At 41.6% G+C, this 22,099-nt stretch overlaps 1 protein-coding gene across 3 annotated transcripts in view; it reads left to right on the top strand.

Annotated features, from left to right (window-relative positions):
* CDKAL1 (CDK5 regulatory subunit associated protein 1 like 1) overlaps nucleotides 1–22,099 on the top strand; it is a 774,423-nt gene that overhangs the window by 344,276 nt on the left and 408,048 nt on the right. For all 3 annotated transcript variants that reach the window (XM_054018031.1, XM_054018029.1, XM_054018030.1), the window contains exon 10: nucleotides 7,406–7,572. In XM_054018031.1, the coding sequence (XP_053874006.1) occupies nucleotides 7,406–7,572 (167 nt within the window). The remainder of the gene's footprint in view (nucleotides 1–7,405; nucleotides 7,573–22,099) is intronic.

Here is a 22,099-nt window from a genome sequence, read left to right as displayed (position 1 = left end):
ATGACCCTGATGCAGCCTCAGTGTCTCCCCTCCATGGGCTGTAGGCTCAAGCCTGGTGCCTCACTCCCTCGTGCCAGTGACACTTAAAAAGATGGGCACCAAGGACAACCCTGAGGCTTTCCTGGTAACATTTGAGTGAGTGGCGATGCCATCCAAGTGTCTACTCAACCAGTGGGACATCCTATTGGCACCTTACCTGATGGTACCAGCACAGGCTGTATACTGGAAGCTGGATGCAGCATCTGACCAAGACTACGCCCAGGTGAAAGTGATTATACTCTACTACCTTGATGCCACAGAGGAAACCTTACAATAGAGGTTCCTGAGGGAGAAATAGCCCAGGGGAGCCCAGCCCCATGTGGAGGCCCTGAAATTGAGACCTATGCTGTAGGTGGTTAAAGCAGGAGACTTGGGCTGGAGTCAAGGTGGCTGAGCTTATTGTGGTGGAGCAGTTTACCTATATACTCCCAGCTGGAGTAGGCACTGGGTGCTCAAACACCAACCGGAGTCCCTAGCCCATGCCATCCAGCGATGGAAAACTATCGGGCTGTTGAAACAGCTTTGGGAGTCACACTAGTGACCACCTGTGGCCAACGGCGCCTCTTGATACAAGGAAAACCCACAGATTGGAATCAGCAACCAGACGGCATGGTTGCATGGCCAGCTTCTGAGGGGACCAAGCAGGTCACCAGGCCCTGGACTGGCCCCTGTTGGGAAACCCTGGCATCTTAGACCCCAGTCTGACAAAGGCCCCTAGGACTCCTGCAGTCTCCTCTGCAGGAAAGCCAAGAGTTAGGAACAGATGAGCAACTTAGGGAAGGGCTATTTCACACATTTGGCTCAGGGCTGGCACCCGCTCAGCCAGCAGTGGGGTTTACCTAACAATGAAATTATGTTGGCCCCACCTACAGGAGTGTGAGGGGGCAGCCTAACTAGAGCGACTGAGTTCATGAAGGATTAGAGGGAGTACAAAACCTTGAGCCAGTCCTGTGAGAAACTGCAGATGGTTAAAAACAAGGTAATAGACCCACAGTGATCATTGCCCCCCACACCTCCATTTCAGCTATTGACAGAGTGACTGTACTGGATGGAGAAAGACTGGCTGAGTGAAGTTCTTATTTCCTGGTCTCATAGGCATAAGGTCATGTGATTAGCTCATGCTATTCCCTCTGCAGGCCTCAGTCACAAGAAGACCCTGGCCAGGATTCCGAATCACTTGTATTGGTCCGAGATTCATCAAGAAGTTAAAGACGTCCACTGCTCCTATCCAAAATGCCAACTCATAGGAGCTAAAGGAGTAAGAAAAGCCATTCTGGTCCCACTCCCCATAATAGGCATCCCATTTGAAAGGACAGGGATGGAAAAAATGGAACTGGGTATAAACGTACATTAGTTATAGTTTATTATGCAATTCACTATCCCAAAGCAATCCCACTGCGCACCCTCAGTGCCAAGACTATTGCAGCAGAATTGCTAAAAGTCTTTGCCAGAGTTGGGGTACCTAAGGAGATCTTCACTGATCAAGACACTAACTTTGTCTCTGCCGTAGAAAGAGGTGTGTGATCTACTAAAAATAAAGTCTGCGTATGTCTATTATCTGCAAACAGGTGGTCTGGTTGAATAATTCAGAAAAGATTGTTAAAAAGTTCATTGCTAAGGACCTCTGTCACTGGAGTCAGCTGATCCCTCCCCTGTTATGTGCTATTAAAGAAGTTCCCGAATCATCTACTGGATTCTTCCCATTTGAACTCTTATACTTGAGATAGCCATGGGGGATTCTTGACTTGGTCCATGAAATCTCAGCGGAACAGTCTCCTAAGCCTGAGAATGTTGTACAGTATGTACTGAAGCCTTGGGAGAGACTTGAAACCCTAGGAACCTTTGCCAAAGTAAACCACCTTGGTGCTCAAAAGGCCCACGAACAAGCCTAGAACAAAGGGGCTCATATCCACATATTTAAGCCAAGCAGTCGGGTACTACTGCTGCTCCTGAGTGCAGAGTCTAAGTTATTCACTGAATGGCAAGAACCATATGAAGTAATCCACCTAGTCACTCTAGTAAACTATGAGATCAGGCAGCCTGACAAAAGGAAGCTAACTCAGATCTACCATATTAACTTTCTGACGCCCTCGAAGGAATGGGAGAGCTTATTTATCACTCTTTAGCCCCCTGAGCCCGAGCTGGGATCCCAAGTGCCCACCTCACTGGACTCAGACCCTATACAGCTGGAAGTAAACCTCCACCCATAGCAGAGGGCCTAAGTGAGAAGCCTAGTAAAAGCCTTCTCAATGGTGTTTGTCTTCTGGCCAGAGCAGATTCCTCTCATGCAATACTGTGTTTGAACAGAGCCTGGGCAACTTGTCTGGGTGAACCCACAGACACTCCCCCCAAAAATTCAGGATGCTATGAAATAAGAGATCCATGCCACGTTTGAAGCAGGAAGAATCCTGCAGCAGTTGGCAAAGTCTGGTTGTATTGCTCTCAAAACCAAACAGTACTATCTGGTTTTGCATAGATTTTGGAAAGGTCAATGCTTTCAAGTCAAAGCAAATTTGATGCTTACCCCATGCCCTGAGTAGATGAACTACTAGACCTACTGGATAAAGCCTGATATATTACAGATTCCACTCATGCCAGAATCACAGGAGAAAACTGCCTTTACTGCACCGCTTATCGTATATCATTTTAGGACTATGCCCTTTGGCCTCCACAGTGCCCCAGTGGCATTCCAACAGCTCCTGAGTCAAGTTCTTCAACCACTTGGCTTGTATGTGGCAGCCTATGGAGATGTCATGATTATTGACAGTAGAGATTGGGAAGAACACATAGTACAAATTTGTAAATGGCCCCCTTAAGGATTGAACTCACAACCCTGGGTTTAGCAGGCCAATGCTCAAACCACTGAGATATCCCTCCCCCCCCCCCCCCCCGACCTTTCTACATTAAGGTCTTGATTCAGCAAGGTCACATGCATAGCCTTAAAGTCCAGGCTAAATGAGTGCCTAATATGGGTATGTTGTAAGTAAATTAATGATTTTTTCCCCCCTAGCATTGTCAGTGAGTGGGGAGGGAAGAGGGGTGTTTCAGATAATTGAAGAGAATCAGGAATCTATGTGGTGTAAAATCAACCTGAACAATGAGAACATTTAAAGTGAATTTAATTTCACAAGGCTTTCTGTCAATATCTGGCTATAAAAAGGCAGAAGTTCAGCCAATGGTGAATTCTAAAGGCGTGAGCAGGAATGGCAGCTTCAGATTGATTGTGCTTGGGTCTGCAGGCAGTTTTTAACGAACATTTAAGTCAGGCCTCTTCTTGGCAAATGGTCTTTGAGATTTCTGTGGTACAGTGAGAGAGGGATTTCTGTGGTCTGGACAGCACTGCAGGCTGCTAAAAGAATTCTCTGTTGGAAAAGGAAGAGCAAGGTCAGGCAGATATTGAGAGGAGTATGAGGGCTACTGAGAAGGTCAGTGCTAGGGGTCTCCCACTGTGACAACCTGCAGAGAATCACACTGCTGGAAAAACCACTATGGTTCACATTAGAAAAATCTCACAGGAAAGCTTTTAAAAAGAGAGAGATAAGAAAAGTGAATGCTTTTTGGTACTCTTTTATCGCTTTTCTTACCAGATAACATCATAAATCACTGTGAGATTCATTGAAGAATTGTGAACTGATAGCTACGATTTTACAGATCTAATTTTAGTTGCTTTCAGTTTGAATCTATGGTGTTTTGGGGGGTGGGGAGAGCTTTTCTAGCTATGTCTAATTAAACTAAAAATTGGATATCATCCTTACATGACAGAAGAAGCAGATAGTGATGAGTGAATAGAATAATTAAAAAAAAATATTGGCAGGAATTTTTCCAGTTTAGGCAGATTAGTACAGTGGGAGCAGATGGATTCATTCCACCCCACAATAAAGAGAGAGAGAGAGAGACTTAGGTATCATTTATTCAAACTGATAATACTGTATATAACAATCAGCACAAAAAGCAAAGTGATGTTTTTAGATCTGGAAAATATGCTGAAGACAGTTCAACTTGTATTATTGGGGAAAGAAGATTTCTAGAAATAAAGATATAAAATGGAAAGATATGGCTTATAACAATAACACCATTAGCTATGACAGAGTTCATTTGGACTGCTCTAGAGAAAGCAAAGTCAAAACTCATTGCAGACACTTCTGCAGTGCCTATTCTTTTTATAGTGAAATGTTCTGTTAGGCTTTCATTTAGTATTCACCTTTTCTGTTCTCAGACATTTTCCATTCTCAGTGATCTCCACTTACAGGAGAGCAGAGATATGAATCCAGCTGTTAAGGTTACTGTTTGTGCTAGGTGCGGGTGCTGGGGCAGTGGGTGGGGGGGAAAAGAGCTGTGACCGAAGACTGATTTGTAATTATTTGGGTATAACGATAATGGAGTTTAAGATCTGTAATGTGTTCAAAGAATTTTTTTCTCTGCCCGTTGAATCATATTTCTTTCTTAGAGGTCAGTTTGCTTCTACTAGCACTAAAATTACCCAGATAACAGCATGATGGATGACCTAATGAAGTGAGCATTCAGTAGAGGAAAAAAATAAATAATGCACATGATGAGGCAATGTGTTTAAAAAGAGATCCTGAGCAGCACTGGGGAATGTTGCTTTCACAGAAGATTTATTTTTTGTGAAGAAAAAAAAAAAAAGTGTAAGAAACAAATAAGAAGGGATCATATTCTCCACTACCCCTGTTTGCCTTAAGTTGGGAGATCTGGGGGGAACTTCTGTGTCTTTCTTGAAATTGAGTCCTAGCCTCTGAGTCCAGAGGGCTAGAATGAACATTTTAACAGATCCTTTTAGTATTCACTCCAGAGCTGTGATACAGGAGCTGAGCTTTAGGTTGATTTACCCAGGCTGTATAGATTTCAAGGCTTAGGACTCATAATAGCCTTCATGATTTGCTTATCCCTTTTGCAAGGCTGAAATTGGGGAAAGAAGGTTTTCCTAAAGTACAGTATTTTTTTCTACATTATGTACATGTTTTTGCCTGTCTGAGCATGGATTATGCCCATTGCCTTTTATTCAGCACCCTGATCGCAGAGCAGTCAAGACAGTTATTCCTGTTGTTGCTGATTTACTGTTACAGCTGCTTCCTTTTCATGTGATTTAATTTGAAGTTTCAGCCCACCAGGGGGCTAATAGTCCCACCTATGCAGCTTTAAGAGCTGGTGGTTGTTTTCCACCTGAATGTTATTTCCATTCCTATTCATAGACATTCTTTCTTCACATTCATCTGGCAACAGCAAGGCAGTGTTCCAGCAATCCTCTTCAGAGGGTAAAAACATGGAACAATTTGGATGGAAAAATTATAAATTAAAATCAGTCTGATCACTTTAAAATGTTCATGTTGTTGTTTTGGTGAATGCCAGCAACTGGAAAATAATGGCTAATGTCCTGTTTTTGTACCTCGTTTAAGATTTTTATTTATTTATTTAATGCTATTTTATTCATTTTTTCCATTGGTTGCACCATACATATGATTTTTTTTTTTAAACAGGCAAGTAAACCTTTGCAATAGCTTAGCGTTGCTTGATGTGAAGTATATTGCTAAAAATATTAGCAACGTCTGTAAAACCAGTTGTGAGTGTGTATAATATATTTACTCACACTGTAAAACTCTAGAGACATTTGACTATAAAGTTATGCTTTCAAGTGTGATAACACCACTGTGATATGTAGGTACATGTAATGGAATGTTAGTGGATGATGGCTACATAGCAGTGGAGAAACAACTGCAGATAGGTTAATCGAACTTTTTAATATCTGATATCAAACTTTTAAAGGTGGGCTGTGAACGTGTGCAGATGATATTATGAAGGATGTTTTACAGGATTTTTTGTAAGTGCCTAACTGCATATTTGCATAGAGGACTGTGTTCCAATGGACATTTCAGTATTGTTGTCTGATAGTTTTGACTGTGTTGTGCATTATAAAGCATTGTTTATGTTGAACTGAAGTATGCTGGAGAAAATCATCTCAGTACTGCTTCATCAGGACGCTCACAAAACCAGAAGTCCATCTCATGAAGCTATCCCAGTGGGCAAAATAATAACTAGAACATTTTTGGTTTATATTGTAAATTGTTTTGGTTTTAAATAATAAATAGTTCTAAAACCTTTTTAAACAATCAGAGTTCAGTTTGACACTCAACACAGACTGTTGTACCTCTCTTTCAACATAGCGTGAGTTAGAGAGCAGTATTTTGCTTTTTCTGTTTGCATCATAGTCTTAACATTATTTAAATCAATGTTTTTGTTTGTATTTTCCAAATTAAAATGATTAAAAACATTTAAATTTTATGAGGCGTAGCTTCCTCTGCCAGTCCAGTTGGAGCCACTTTGAAACCACAGTCATGCGGCTTCTAATGGATGGAACTGTCGATGTAACTTCTCTTTCTCTTTTTCTTTTCTTTTCTTTGTTTTATTTCCTGTAGTAGAAGCTTAACTTTGTGCTGAGTTAATCATAGTCATCTAATTAACGCATAAGGAAAATGTCCCCCCTTTTTAATTGACTTATTTCTTCAGCAGCTTAATTTCTGCATTATGAAAAGGTTGAGGTCAGGGGCAGACTTATAGTAGTGGCCCATATGAAGTCTTTTTCGTTTCAACTGTTGTTAAAGAGTGGCACAATCTTTACTCTCTTTGGGCAGGAGAATGTTGTTACCAGATTTCAGTGTTCAAGGGCAAGACTTTTTACAATACAAATCAACTGCACTACTTCCTAAAATCTGATTGATGGAAAATAGAGTATTAACTGCCAGGAAACAGATTTTTCAACACTACTATTTAGCCATCCTGCACTGACTACCCTTTTAATGGAATAATTTAATATGTCATTGCTAACAGTATAATTTAAAGAATGCAGCTTGTAATAGTTATTCCAGGTTACATGATAATCACCGCATTCAGCCATTGACTTGTTAGAGCCTTAACTACCTTTGGCCTTTGCAGGCTGTTAACTAACCAGTCAGTCAGTTAACCGCTAGTAATGGTCATTAGCATGGACTGATTGCTTGAGCAGCATTGTTTGGCCTTTTTAATAAACTAGATAGCCTCAAAGATGGGAGTGCAGTAAAAGTCCAAATTGAGTTGCTTTAGAGGCAGCACAGTATTAATCATTGGCTGTGAATGTTAATCACTCCACAACAGTGATAATTTACAGCATTGTTGTAGCACTCTGGTGCTTATAAAATGAACTTAATAACCCACCACTACCCATGGGATGAGCCTCTTTTTTTCTGCAATTGAATACTCAGCCTGGCTGCATAATAATCTTGTGAAATACTGCATTAAAAAGGGTGAGCAGCTGTATGATAAAATAAACAGCTCTAAAACAGATTTGTTAATTATGTCTTTCTTTTATTCACAGAGGGTGTTTGTGAGATATGGCTGACCAGCGAAGATACAGGGGCTTATGGCAGAGACATTGGCACAGACCTTCCTACACTTCTGTGGAAGCTGGTTGACGTTATTCCTGAGGGAGCTATGCTGAGACTTGGCATGACAAATCCTCCCTATATTTTAGAGCATCTGGAGGTAAGTAAAAAAGAGAATCATTTACATATTGACGTAGATATTAACAAATCAAGTCAGTGTGGTATCCTGTGTAGAATGATAAGTGCTTCATTTAAGACTGTTAGTAACTTTTTGTAGTCACCGATTATAAAAAGTAAATTTGTAGAATTAGGCTTTAGATGTTAAACCATTTGTCTGTCATAGGAGATTGTCCAGTTAATCAAATATCCAAATCTTCGAGTGTGATAATATTATTGTGGACTCTAACTGAGCAACTTGAGGGTAGTGATGTTTGGATTTTGCTTTCATAATCAGCCCTTTCAATAGCTAGTAGAAGAGGTCATAGCAAACTATGGATCCTGAGTCAAAATCTTCCATCCCATTTGTGCCTCTCAGAAATGCACCCAGAAAAACTTGTATCGCTCTTAGACTCAGCATTGTGTTCGTAAGATGGCAAACATCAGGATGAAGAATAAAAGTGAAAATATTGCCCTGTGAGTGTGCAGGGCTCCTATAGAGAGCAATGGGAACTTTAAAAGTTTAGTTAGAAAAGAACATTTTGTAACAAAATAAATCAGTGAATGCAGAGACAAGGTGTTGAAGAATGGATGTGAACTACAAATATACAAGTAGCAGGAATTGAGAGAATTCTCTAAAGAATTGGACCTGGTGACAAAATCAGAGGGGTAGCCGTGTTAGTCTGGATCTGTAAAAAGCGACAAAGAGTCCTATGGCAGGTGCCACAGGACTCTTTGTCACTGGTGACAAAATGAATTTCCTGAATCTCTTATGAATTGATGATGGGAAAAACCTAACATAAGGGAGCAAAAGCAGTAACTTAAAAGTCTTCTGTAGTCTGTATCTCATCAATACCCAGATACAGCTACATATATATGAAAATAAATAGCAGGTGAACATCCAGCACTACCTCAAATATTATAAATGAAGTATTTCCACTTGTGGTTCCTTAAAGCATTGAAGCCCATGTTTATTTAACATTGTTCCCAGTGAGCTCTTCAAAGTCCTGAGGAACAGAGAGTGAGCCTAACTGCCTTGATTTCTAAAGAAACTGTATACTAGTATGCAGGATCTTTCAAGAAGTGTCTGTTGCCACTAGAATATAAAGGGTTAGCTTTGTGGTCTAGGAACAATGGTGGCTATTGAAGCATGAAGGTCGATAGACATAACTGACAGATAAAGGTACACTCAGTTACTGTTTAAAATAATGAGTAAAGATGCTACTGTATCAATCAAAACAGGATAAGGTCTTCTGAGGAGCCTCAGCTGTCTAAGCATCATTTTGGGGATACACAAAAACTCTAGAATTAGACGTTTCATCCTTCTTATGTGTACCATGCAAATGTGGAATAAGACCATAAAATGAGTCTGATTTGTTGGGCACCTCAAAGATCTGTTGTCAGTTTTTATAGGAGCTGGGATTTGCATTTTTGTTTCTGGCCTCAATCTTCTGCCCATAGTCACTTCTTGGTAGTTATGTGTATGCTGGTGATTGCCACCCACTCCAGAGGTAGATGTATTTAAGTGCTGATGTATGTACGGACGGTATATTCCCAGTTATCAGAATTTCCTTTGTCCAAAAATCCTAATTATTCGAATCCACATTGTGTCCCCCATATAGCTCTACAAATCACAAGTAATACATTCACATGAACTTCATGGTATACTACATGAACAAAAAATTCATGATACACCAGTGGAGCTGTGTACTCACTCAATGACTACAACATTGTGTCAACTTCAAAGTGCATCTTGCATAATTAGTTGTATTCACAGCAATATAGTAAGTGCTCCTCCCCCATCATGGAGACTAGGACATGGCTTCCCAGTGACCAGCGGGATCTCACCGACACCAGAATCAGCACTGAGGGTCCACATCCAGCCACAGCCCGAGACAGGCAACCTGGGCACCAGGACAGTCACGGGGCAGCGTGCTGCGTAGGTGAGGGGCTGATGCACAGAGTGCCATCATTCCCAGTGTACTGTAAGCTTTACTGCCTCCCAGCCTGCAGCTAGATCCCAGATCAAAATAGCACTTCTGTTTATCTGAACACCTAGTTATCTGAAGGATATTTGGCCATTTGGATAAATGAGGGTGTAATGTATAAGATTTTTGAAAAACTTTAGAATCCTCCAAGTTGAAATATTTCCATAAACATTTACATTACTTATGATATTATGATTGTATCTTTATTACAGTGTTTCAGATTTATTAAATCGGTTGATTTAATTTGCAGAAGCTATGGTCAACATACCATAGATTTAGAACATCAAACCTAATAATAAAAGCAATACATTTGATTGAAACAGATCAAAGTTATAATACTTCATATTTGTTTTCGGAACAAGCACAGTTTCTAAGAGTACACATTTAACATTCATCAGGCACGCTGATAACTTCTGGCTTACACATTCAGCTTGTAATGTGTTATGGGTGTGTAACTAGTAATGACTAAATGGTAGCAGGTCACTGTAGGTCAAATGCAGCTTTAGGCAGCATGTTAAGGCAGCTTTGCACACTCGTCAGCTTTACCCTAGGTATCCCTGGCAGGACGGTTCATTGTACATATCAAAGCTGGTAATTATAAAATATATAAATAAATGTTGATAAACGCAAAGTAAAAGACATTGGAGGGAAACATTTAAACTACTCATATGCTTTACAGGTTCTAACTATATCACCTCAGGAAAGGTGACCTGAATGCCACTGTGGACAGCTCAATGAAGACTTCTAAACAATGTATCAGAAAAGTAAATAAGATGTTCAAATAAATAAGGAATGGGATGGAGAATAATTCAGAAAATAATATATTGCCATTTTATAAATTAGCAGTATGACTTCAGTACTGATCACTCCAGCTCAGAAAGGATATTACAGAATTGCAGCCGGATCAGAGAAAGGCGACAAAAATTATTAGGGCATGAAAAAAAATATTTTAGTAAGAGAAATTGAATAAGAGGGGATATGATAAAAGTATATAAAATAATGAATGTGATAAAGAAGGTAGGTTGGAAGTTTGTGTTCTCCTTATCCCAAAACAACAAGGGACACACAAATTAAGAAGTGGCAAATTCAGAACTGATAAAAGGAAGTACTTTTTCACACAACGTATAATTAAACTGGAATGTATTACCTCAAGATATTGAGACCAAAAACTTAGCAAGGTTCAAAAAGAAATCTGACATTTATATGTATAACAAGATATTCAAAGTTATCATAGTTAATTCTACAAATTTTTGGAAGAGATATTAAATCTCATGCTTCTGGATTTAAGGTAGTCTCTAAATACTAAGAGTTAGGAGGAGACCTGCTGTGGAGAAGCAGATGATTTTCTGACATCTACCTAGCCAGGGTTTCTTGAACAGTCTTTGAAGCATCTGGAGTTGGCTACTTTTGAAGATGGGATACCAAACTATCGAGACCACAATTCTGATCTAGTATGGCAATTCCTATCTTCCTGTGACATATTTTCAAGTACTTGCAGGGATGGGGGAAGGAGGGGGTAAAAGTGCTTGCACACTGTCTCGTTTTCTGAGGAAAAACATTGGTCTTAATGGAGAGAGATTCTTCCATATATATATTTCTCATGTGCTGAATTGCCACAAATAATGGGTATATAATTACCTAGATAGAATAAAAACGCACACTTGGTTTATATTTCAATTAAAGCTTGCATTCTTCTGTGTAAAATACGTTGACTTGTAATCCGTATGATTCAATTTAGCACTGACAAGGATTAAAAACCGCCTTTTCCAGTACTTCTGTAAAGCATCTTGTGACTGTGTGTTTTGGAGGCTTTTTTTTTTGGGTTTTTTTTGTGATTTCTGGTATCGGTTCAGGGAACCCAGCTCACTGTTCATCCTGATACAATTCCCTAGAGTTTATATGGGTCAGTTAACCTTGCTGCCAGGATACTTACCCTAATATTGTATCTCAGTCTATCACTGCCACGTAGCAGATTGTTCACTTCCTGTTAAGCACTGTATTGATTATACAATTGCTTTATTGATTTATAAGACATCACACAGCTTGGCATTGTTTAGCTAGTGGATTTCTTTTGTTCGTGAGATTCAGGGATGTGGTATTGCTTATGATCCATAAGAATTATTTGAGGTTACAGAGTTAGAGATCCCGTAGTCACTTTGTTCCCTGTCTTTTGAATTCACTCTCAGACCACACCAAAAAATGTGCTAATTGCTGAAGCTCTAAATGCCATACAGTAATTATTTTTTTATTTGGTATTTTAAATCATGGATTTTGTGACATTATTTATTTTAGCATTGAGTGATGGGATTTTCATGTGGTGTGGGTGTGTGTGAATGACACAGAAGCCTTACTCAAAAACCTCCAGTTGGTTGCTGTGTCAATGGAGGTGCTTGAAGATTGAAGAGAATACAAAGTCCTTAGCCATTACCCAAGTTGAATACCCTTGTTAGCTGAAAAAGCTGAATGTTTGCTAATCCTGTGGCCTTGTCTTGACTAGGAAATAAGATGCTTTTTTCCCCAAGCCAGTTAGTTTGAGAATAAGAATATGTAAATATGTACGCTTTACATAGTCAAAGTGCTAAGAAGTGATAGATTTTATTATTATTATTCTTTATTATTTATTCAATGTGGACAAAATGAAAGCTAGTATCCCTGGAAGAAAATAAACTGGAAAGCAGATCTTCAATAAGAGGTAGAGAATAGAACGTCACTGAATTAATTTCTGTTTGAACTAGAAAAACATCCAGTCTTGATTTAAAAATTGCCAGTGATGGAAAATCTATCACAACTCTTGGTAAGTTGTTCCAATAGTTCTATTACACTCAGTGTTTAAAAAAATGGTCTTATTTCTAGTCTGAAGTTGTCTAGCCTCAAATTACAGAAATTCAATCTTATTATGCTGTTATCTACTAGATTGAAGAGCTCATTCTCAAAGTTTTGTTCCCCGTGTAAGCATTTAGATTGTGACCAACTCACTCCTTAACCTTCTCTTTGTTAAACTAAACAGATTGAGCTACTGAAGTCTATTACAATAAGGCATGTTAGTAGTACAGAACCTCTAGCAAATGTCACAAAGATTGATGAATGAGATAAGGATAACATGACAAGAAGTCCTGTCTTAACCGAATTGACAGTGCTATAGCAAAGGGCATTATGCACTAAACTTTTGCCCTTCTGGGGTGGCCTAATCCCTTTTGACCCCTGAGCCCCCGATAGAAAGGTCCTCCTAACCTAGGTTTGGGGAACCAAGGAGATTTGCCTGGGGGAACCATTGGTTCAGCAAGCAGCATTACAGCCATCTTCTAAACATGCACTGGTGGAAGTGGCCACGTCACAGACATTGTTAAAAAAAACTTCTTATTCGCCTAAGAAGGTTGGAAGGTTTGAGGATGTGAACTCTTTTTTTTTTTTTTTTTTTTTTTTTTTTTTTCAGTTGGCTAAGAAGCATCACAAATCTTTGAACTGAAAGCAAGTAGCTAGCTGGCTTCCTGAGCAAGATACTTATGCATTCCAGAAGCCAACCAGGATTCAGTTTAAAAGAAATAGAACAGTTGTCTCAGATGTGGATACACAATGACAGGCTGATTGGATTGACATGAGTGCCTTTGCAAAATACAACAGAGGTGATAAGTACATAACTATGCCTCTAAAGTGTGAGATTGAAAGACAAGATTGGTGGGGAGGTAACTAAAGCTTTTAAAACAATATTCATTAATGGGAAAGTGCCTCTGTCAAAGCTGCTTCCCCACTTTGAACTTTAGGGTACAAATGTGGGGGCCTGCATGAAAACTTCTAAGCTTAACTACCAGCTTAGATCTGGTCCGCTGCCACCGCTCCCAAATGCTAATTCCCTTCCCTGGATAGCCCTGAGAGACCTTCACCAATTCCCTGGTGAATACAGATCCAAACCCCTTGGATCTTAAAACAAGGAGAAATTAACCATCCCCCTCCTTTCTCCCACCAACTCCTGGTGGATCAAGATCCAACCCCCTTGGATCTTAAAAACAGGGAAAAATCAATCAGGTTCTTAAAAAGAAGGCTTTTAATTAAAGAAAAAGGTAAAAATCATCTCTGTAAAATCAGGATGGGAAATAACTTTACAGGGTAATCAAACTTAAAGAGCCCAGAGGACCCCCCTCTAGCCTTAGGTTCAAAGTTACAGCAAACAGAGGTAAACACCCTAGCAAAAAGGTACATTTACAAGTTGAGAAAACAAAGATAAAAACTAACATGCCTTGCCTGGCTATTTACTTACAAGTTTGAAATATGAGAGACTTATTCAGAAAGGTTTGGAGAGCCTGGATTGATGTCTGGTCCCTCTCAGTCCCAAGAGCGAACAACCCCCAAAACAAAGAGCACAAACAAAAGCCTCCCCTCCCCCCCCCCACCAAGATTTGGAAGTATCTTGTCCCCTTATTGGTCCTTTGGGTCAGATGTCAGCCAGGTTACCTGTGCTTCTTAACCCTTTACAGGTAAAAGGATTTTGGAGTCTCTGGCCAGGAGGGATTTTATAGTATTGTACACAGGAGGGGTGTTACCCTTCCCTTTATAATTATGACAGCCTCAAAAGCTACAGATGAATTGGGATAAAAGAATTTTAAACAACGCTGAGGCCTGTAAAGGCAGCCATCTAGTCAGCCAGCAGCACAGGACCCAGGGGAGTTTGAGTGTAGATCTGTTGGAGGAGAAGGGAGGCAACCCCTGTTCCTTAGGGGCAGCAAGTCCGTTCTTGAGGGTGTGTATAATTGTTTACTTGTTTTTTAATTTGCAAAGTCTGGTAGTGGGCGGTGAGAGAAGCAGAGCACTTGATCACAACTAAACCTTGATTAAGGGAGCAGAGCTTCTCTTATCAGGAAGTTTATAAAGGCAGCTAGCCAGCCAGCGAATAGATCTGAAAATAGGGAAGTTTGTAACGAGAGTTTGGGGGAGGTGGTTTTTTGTTTTGTTTTTCTTTCTTGACGGGAGCTTAGGAGTGAAGTCTATGACAATTACACAGGCAGCAGTGGTAGTGACCTGAGGAACGGAAGAGACAATGAAGATGTTGAATGTGGACACTGTGAGATATACGTTACACTTGAGAGAAGGTACCTGGAAGATACTTCATTTGTATGAAGGGCCACCTGATGAATCTGGTGGAAAAGGAAATCCAAGGTTTGCAGCTGCAGCTAAAAATTATGGTTGAATTTCAAAGGGGAGGGAAGGAGAGAGGAAGCTGAAACGAAACCTCAAGATGTTCAGAGGCAAGCTGGACCAGAGAACTATGTGACTAGACTCCTGAATGAAGAAAGTGGCCAGTGGAAGCATGTGAATACAAGAATAAGGCAGAGGAAAAGACCAACTAGCAAAGGAGAAATAGAGACAAGGAATGGGTTTGATGAGTAGGAAAATGAAGGGGAGAGGGAGACAGTAACAGAAGATGGGAGAGTGATGAAGAAAATAGTGACTAGTCCTACAAGAGGAGAGGAAGAGACAATGGAGATGGCCAGAGTTTGGACCCCCAGGAGCACAGAGGATGACTCGCAGAAGATTTTAAATGAGAACAGAAGACAAGAAGACTTGCAGCCAGAAAGAATAGAAGGGGAAAGGCCAGATAATTGCACCAACACCAGAAAGAGGCAGGTCTTGGTGGAAGGCTTTGGAATGTTGAACCACTAGGAAGCATTCACAGATAGAGAACTGTTCTCACGGTATGGGTTCCATGTGAGTAGGGAGCGAAACAGACTTCTGGGATGGAGGTTGGTACAACTAATTAAAATAACTTTAAACTGGGAATTCAGAGAAGGCAGCTGGAAGATGATCATGTAGTCTCCACTCCTGGTTCTAATATTGGGAGGAAAATCAAGTAAAAGAGGATACTGCAATGGAAAAAGGAACAATATTGGGGTAGGAGAATGGACAACACAAGGAAAGATAGTGCCAAAACCACCGACAGGAACAGTCAGGTAGGTAATATTGGGAGTAAAATGAATGTACCTAATTGGGTGAGAAATCTGGGTGAAGTCAAGCAGAAACAACTAAGGTGTTTATATACCAATACAAGGAGACTGGATAACAGAATGGAGGAACTAGAACTACTGGTGCAGGAAGTGAACTAGATATTATAAGGATAATGGAAACATGGTGTAATAGTAGTCATGACTGGAAAACAGATATTAAGAGTTATGTGGTATTCAGGAAAGACAAATAAAGGTAAAGGGCTTTATTGCTTCAGGCGAAACGATGAGGCAGAGCACGGGTGGATGGGCAGACCAACGGATGCTACTACTTTCAAAAGCTTTGGCTCCGGACATATAGCACATGTCTATAACCCTCAGTGGAATACAGATAGGAACCATACATCTGAAAGAACCTCCAGTTACAGGTAAGTAACCTCCTCTTACAGCACCAGAAGAAGCAAATACAGTAAACGGCCTCTCCAGATCTTTTGTGATCTGTGTTTGCCATTTCTCCAACTGTCTCGTATTTATACCCAAAAATGTTATTTTGTTGACTGAGTCGATGTTTTAACCTTAATCTGAGTAGATAATGCTTTTTAATCACACTATGCAAAGAAGTTTTGGTTAATATAATTCAGGAGTCTGAAAGCCACAGTCTGTCAAATATCCTGTTGGCAGTCTGAGCACCTTTGCTTGACAAGTAATTTGCTCAATTTTATTTCTCTGTCTCTCAAACATTTATTTTTGTTAGGTTTTCTGTAAAGGCCTTCAAAATCAAGTTTAAATGTACATCTGGCTATTTGCCCATTTGTGTATGCACACACCCATGTGTTTATGCTTTAAAAAGTAAGAGAACCATATGAAAATGCCTTTAAGTGGAGACCAGACTGAGGGCTTGTGTATACCTAGTGCTGTTTTCTCTACACTTTTATATTAACAGAATTATCCTGCGTCTTTGTTTGACTGTCAAAATAAAATACAGTTTCTAGACACTTACCTTTAATCTTCATCAAATTAAACTACAGGGTTATGCGTTTGATTGCTTCTTTAGACCAAGGACATTGCACCCACCTCTGGGGCTCCTTGCATCTCTCAATTCCTATAAGCTCCCCTGTGTGCCATCTCCTGTGTTTCAGGGACTCAAGCTGTGTCTACACTACAGCCTATGTCGGTAAAACTTATGTTGCTCCAGGGTGTGAATATTCCACTCCCCGGAGCGACATAAATTACACTGACATACGTACCCATGTGCACAGCGCTGTCAGAGAGCTTATCCCGCTGACTTAGCTTCTGGCGGAGGTGGGCTTTTATGCCCATGGGAGAGTTTTCTCCCGTCGGCATAGTGTCTTCATCAGACACACTGCAACGGTGCAGCTGTGCCGCTGGAGTGCTGTACATATAGACGTGCCCTCACTGCAACCCCCCACTCTTCTCTAATGCCAGGACCTCTATGTGCCCTTGTTCTCTCGCTCTGTGCACCAGGGGCTTCGTGTGCTGTCTCCCCAATGCCACCACTCTCCTTGATACCAAGGTCCCTCATTCCCCACAACCCCCTCCAGGGAATCTGTGTGCCCCCATTCTTCCTTCCTCCTATGCCAGGGGTTGTGTGTATGTCAGTGAAAATGAGGTAGTATCAGAGTCTAAAATAGGGAAAGAACAAGTCAAAAATTACTTTGACAAGTTAGATGTCTTCAAATCACGAGGGCCTGATGAAATGCATCCTAGAATACTCACGGAGCTGACTGAGGCGAAATCTGAGCCATTATCTTTGAAAAGTCATGGAAGCCGGGAGACATTCCAGAAGACTGGAAAAGGGCAAATATAGTGCCCATCTATAAAAAGGGAAATAAGGACAACCTGGGAAATTACAGACCAGTCAGCTTAACTTCTGAACCCGGAAAGATAACGGAGCAAATAATTAAGCAATCAGTTTGCAAACACCTAGAAGATAATAAGGTGATAAATAACAGCATGGATTTGTCAAGAATAAATCATGTCAAACCAACCTGATAGCTTTCTTTGACAGTGTAACAAGCCTTGTGGATAGGGGGGAAGCTGTAGATGTGATATATCTTGACTTTAGTAAGGCTTTTGATACTGTCTCACATGACCTTCTCATAAACAAACTAAGGAAATACAACCTAGCTGGAGCTACTATAAGGTGGGTGCACAGCTGGTTGGAAAATCATTCCCAGAGAGTAGTTATCAGTGCCTCACTGTCATGCTGGAAGGGCATAACAAGTGGGGTCCCGCAGCGATCGGTTCTGGGTCCAGTTCTGTTCAATATCTTCATCAGTGATTTAGATAATGGCATAGAGAGTACACTTATAAAGTTTGTGGATGATACCAAACTGGGAGGAGTTGCAAGTGTTTTGGAGAATAGGATTAAAATTCAAATTGATCTGGACAAACTGGAGAAATGGTTTGAAGTAAATAGGATGAAATTCAATAAGGACAAATGCAAAGTACTCCACTTAGGAAGGAACAATCAGTTGCACATGCAAAATGGGAAATGACTGCCTAGAAAGGAGTATTGTGGAAAGGTATTGGGGGTCATAGTGGATCACAAGCTAAATAGGAGTCAACAGTGTAACGCGGTCACAAAAAAAGCAAACATGATTCTGGGATGTATTAGCAGGAATATTGTAAGAAGAGACAAGAAGTAATTCTTCTGCTCTACTCCTTGCTGATTAGGCCTCAACTGGAGTATTGTGTCCAGTTCTGGGCACATTTCATGAAAGATGTGGACAAATTGGAGAAAGTCCAGAGAAGAGCAACAAAAATGATTCAAGGTCTAGAAACATGACCTCTGAGGGAAGATTGAAAAAATTGGGTTTGTTTAATCTGGAAAAGAGAAGACTGAGAGGGGACATAAGTTTTCAAGTACATAAAAGGTTGTTACAAGGAGGAGGAAGAAAAATTGTTGTTCTTAACCTCTGAGGATAGAACAAGAAGAAATGGGGGCTTAAATTGCAGCAAGGGAGGTTTAGGTTGGACATTAGGAAAAACTTCCTAACTGTCAGAGTGGTTAAGCATTGGAATAAACTGCCTAGGGAGGCTGTGGAATCTCCATCATTGGGGATTTTTAAGAGCAGGTTGGACAAACACCTGTCAGGGATGGTCGAGATACTTAGTCCTGCCTTGAGTACAAGGGACTGGCCTAGATGACCTCTCAAGGTCCCTTCCAGTTCTATGATTCTATCCCCTGACCCCTCATTCTCTCTCCCCTCATGCCAGGAGCTTGGTGTGTGCCCCATTCCCTCCATGGCTCCCCATTTCTCCCCTTCCCCCCACCATTCTCATATTTCTTTTCCCTTCAGGATGTCAGCTTTTTAAAACTATATTGGGAAGATAGGCAGAACTAAAATAAGAGGTATTGTTGTGCTGGAATATATTAATGGCTGCCATCATATGGTTCATTGATCTATAGACAATTACAGAGGTGGTTGAAGGTGATGGCTCTGCTAACCACATGCCAGGGGTTCTGTATGTCCCGCATTTTCCCCTTTCAGTTTTTCTGATTTTCATCAAAATCGATAGGATTCTGGACATTGATGCCTAGAATATTCCCAGAAATTTTTGAATTGATTAGATGCGGTATTCAAAACTAATTACAGACAAATAGAGAAATGCTATTGAGTTGACTGTTACACCTCACTTCGTTTGTGCAGTTAGGATCACAGTAGCATGAAAAACAGACAGTGTTGTATGTGCAACACCCTAGCTAAGTGTTGTGTTCCCTTCTGATGACTGCCCCACAGAGTGGGTAATAATGTATTACCACTACCAGCAGTAATGGGGTTACTCCTTTTAGCTTTTGTGCTAAAGGCCTGTGCTTTTGCTGCTGAGGTTTAAGGTGGGGAGTCTGGGTCATTACAGATAGTATCTATTTCAGAAGGTTGTTCTTAACTGGAATCTAGCTATTTAAAATCTTTCCTAAGAAATGTTGCTGGGTTTCTTGCTGTTAGAATCTGTTGAACAGAATTAGTTATGATAATCTAATTCTGTGTTAGACAGGAACATCAGGCAACTTAGCAACACAAACTAAAAGGCTTTAAAATAGTAAACTGTTTTTACGGCGCGGGATCAACGGTCGCGGCTGCCCCGTCAACTGCGCTACCGCTGCTCGCTCTGGTGGAGTTCCGGAGTCGACGGTGAGCGCGTTCGGGGATTGATATATCGCGTCTCATTAAGACGCGATATATTGATCCCGGATAAATCGATTGCTACCCGCCAGTACGGCAGGTAGTGAAGACGTACCCTATGTATGAGTAATACTGGATTTCATATTTGCAAGCAGATGTAGGCCTAATTAATGAAGTTACTTAATTTAGAAAGCGTCATAAAAGGATTCTGCTAACCCTGCCACAATATTTCAGGGTCCCTTACTCAAAAGTGCCTTTAGATTGTATGGTTGAATGTGAATTTTGTGAGGAAGGAATTATTGATAGTTTTTAGAGGTTCATCCTTGAATCTCTTTAGGGATTGGCAAAACCCAGCATAACTTGTCATAATATGGAATCAGTGTTACTGGATTGTTCCTTACACTAAGGGTATGTCTACACTATGAAATTAGGTCCATTTAATAGAAGTCGATTTTTTAGAAATCGATTTGATACAGTCGATTGTGTGTGTCCCCACTAAGCGCATTAAGTCGGTGGAGTGCGTCCACAGTACTGAGGCTAGCGTCGACTTTAGGAGCGTTGCACTGTGGATAGCTATCCCACAGTTCCTGCAGTCTCCGCCGCCCATTGGAATTCTGGGTTGAGCTCCCAATGCCTGATGGGGCAAAAACATTGTTGCGGGTGTTTCTGGGTACATGTCATCAGGCCCCCCTCACTCTGTGAAAGCAATGGCAAGCAATCGTTTCTCGCTTTTTTCCCTGGGTTACCCGTGCAGACGGCATACCACGGCAAGCATGGAGCCCGCTCAGCTCACTGTCACCGTATGTCTTCTGGGTGCTGCTGGCAGACGCAGTACTGCAGTGCTACACAGCAGCATCTCTTTGCCTTGCCTTGCCGGCGGTAGACGGTGCAATATGACTGTTAACCATCATCGTCGTCTCGTGGGTGCTCCTGGCCGACCTCAGTGAGGTCGGTCGGGGGTCTCTGATCAGACATGGGTGCTCCTGGCCAACCTCGGTGAGGTCGGTCGGTGGCGCCTGGACAAAAATGGGAATGACTCCAGGTCATTCTCTTAGTTAAGTTTCGTCTAATGGAGATTCAGTCCTGCCTGGAATATCATGCCAGCTGGAGGCTTCTGCCTCAGGCTGCTCTTCCAGCCAGCAGCACCACACAATCACACCTACCCCAGCCTACCCCTTGCTCCCATGGCTCATGAAGCCTGGACAGTAGTAAGGAGCACTTGAACTATAGGCTGAACAAGTGCAGAATGGTGGCAGAATGTGCCTTTGGACGTTTAAAAGCTCGCTGGCACTGTTTGCTGACTAGGCTGTTTGCGATTGGATTAGAAGAGCACAGCAAGGCGTGCTGTGCATCACAGAGGCTTTGAAAACCAGTTTCATGACTGGCCAGGCTTTGGTGTGACAGTTGTGTGTGTTTCTCCTTGATGAAAACCTGTCCCCTTTGTTGATTTTAATTCCTGTAAGCCACGTCATCAGTCGCCCCTCCCTCCATGAGAGCAATGGCAGACAATCGTTTCATGCCTTTTTTCTGTGCAGACGCCATACCACGGCAAGCATGGAGCCTGCTCAGATCACCGCGGCAGTTATGAGCACTGTAAACACCACACGCATTATCCTGCAGTATGTGCAGCACTGGAAATGTCAATAGCAGACGAGGAGGTGACGGCAGTGCGGTGACGAGAATGATGAGGAAATGGACACACAAGTTCTCTCAAAGCACGGGCTGTGGCAATTTGGACATCATGGTGCTAATGGGGCAGGTTCATGCCGTGGAACACAGATTCTGGGCCCGGGAAACAAGCACAGACTGGTGGGACCACATAGTGTTGCAGGTCTGGGATGATTCCCAGTGGCTGCGAAACTTTAGCATGCGTAAGGGCACTTCCATGGAACTTTGTGACTTGCTTTCCCCCGCCCTGAAGCTCAAGAATACCAAGATGAGAGCAGCCTTCGTAGTTCACAAGTGAGTGGCGATAGCCCTCTGGAAGCTTGCAATGTCAGACAGCTACCGGTCAGTCGGGAATCAATTTGGAGTGGGCAAATCTACTGAGGGGGCTGCTGTGATCCAAGTAGCCAACTCGATCACTGAGCTGCTGCTATCAAGGGTAGTGACTCTGGGAAATGTGCAGGTCATAGTGGATGGCTTTGCTGCAATGGGATTCCCTAATTGTGGTGGGGCGATAGACGGAACGCATATCCCTATCTTGGGACCGGATCACCAAAGTAGCCAGTACATAAACCGAAAGGGGTATTTTTCAATGGTGTTGCAAGCACAGGTGGATCACAAGGAACGTTTAACCAACATCAATGTGGGATGGCCGGGAAAGGTACATGACGCTCGCATCTTTAGGAACTCTGGTCTGTGTGAATGGCTGCAGCAAGGGACTTACTTTCCAGACCAGAAAATAACCGTTGGGGGTGTTGAAATGCCTATAGTTATCCTTGGGGACCCAGCCTACCCCT

This window comes from Malaclemys terrapin, chromosome 2 (assembly GCF_027887155.1).
Source record: "Malaclemys terrapin pileata isolate rMalTer1 chromosome 2, rMalTer1.hap1, whole genome shotgun sequence".
Lineage (NCBI taxonomy): Eukaryota > Metazoa > Chordata > Testudines > Emydidae > Malaclemys > Malaclemys terrapin.
The sequence above is the reverse complement of the archived record's forward strand: the minus strand, read 5'-3'. Positions and strand labels throughout refer to the sequence as shown.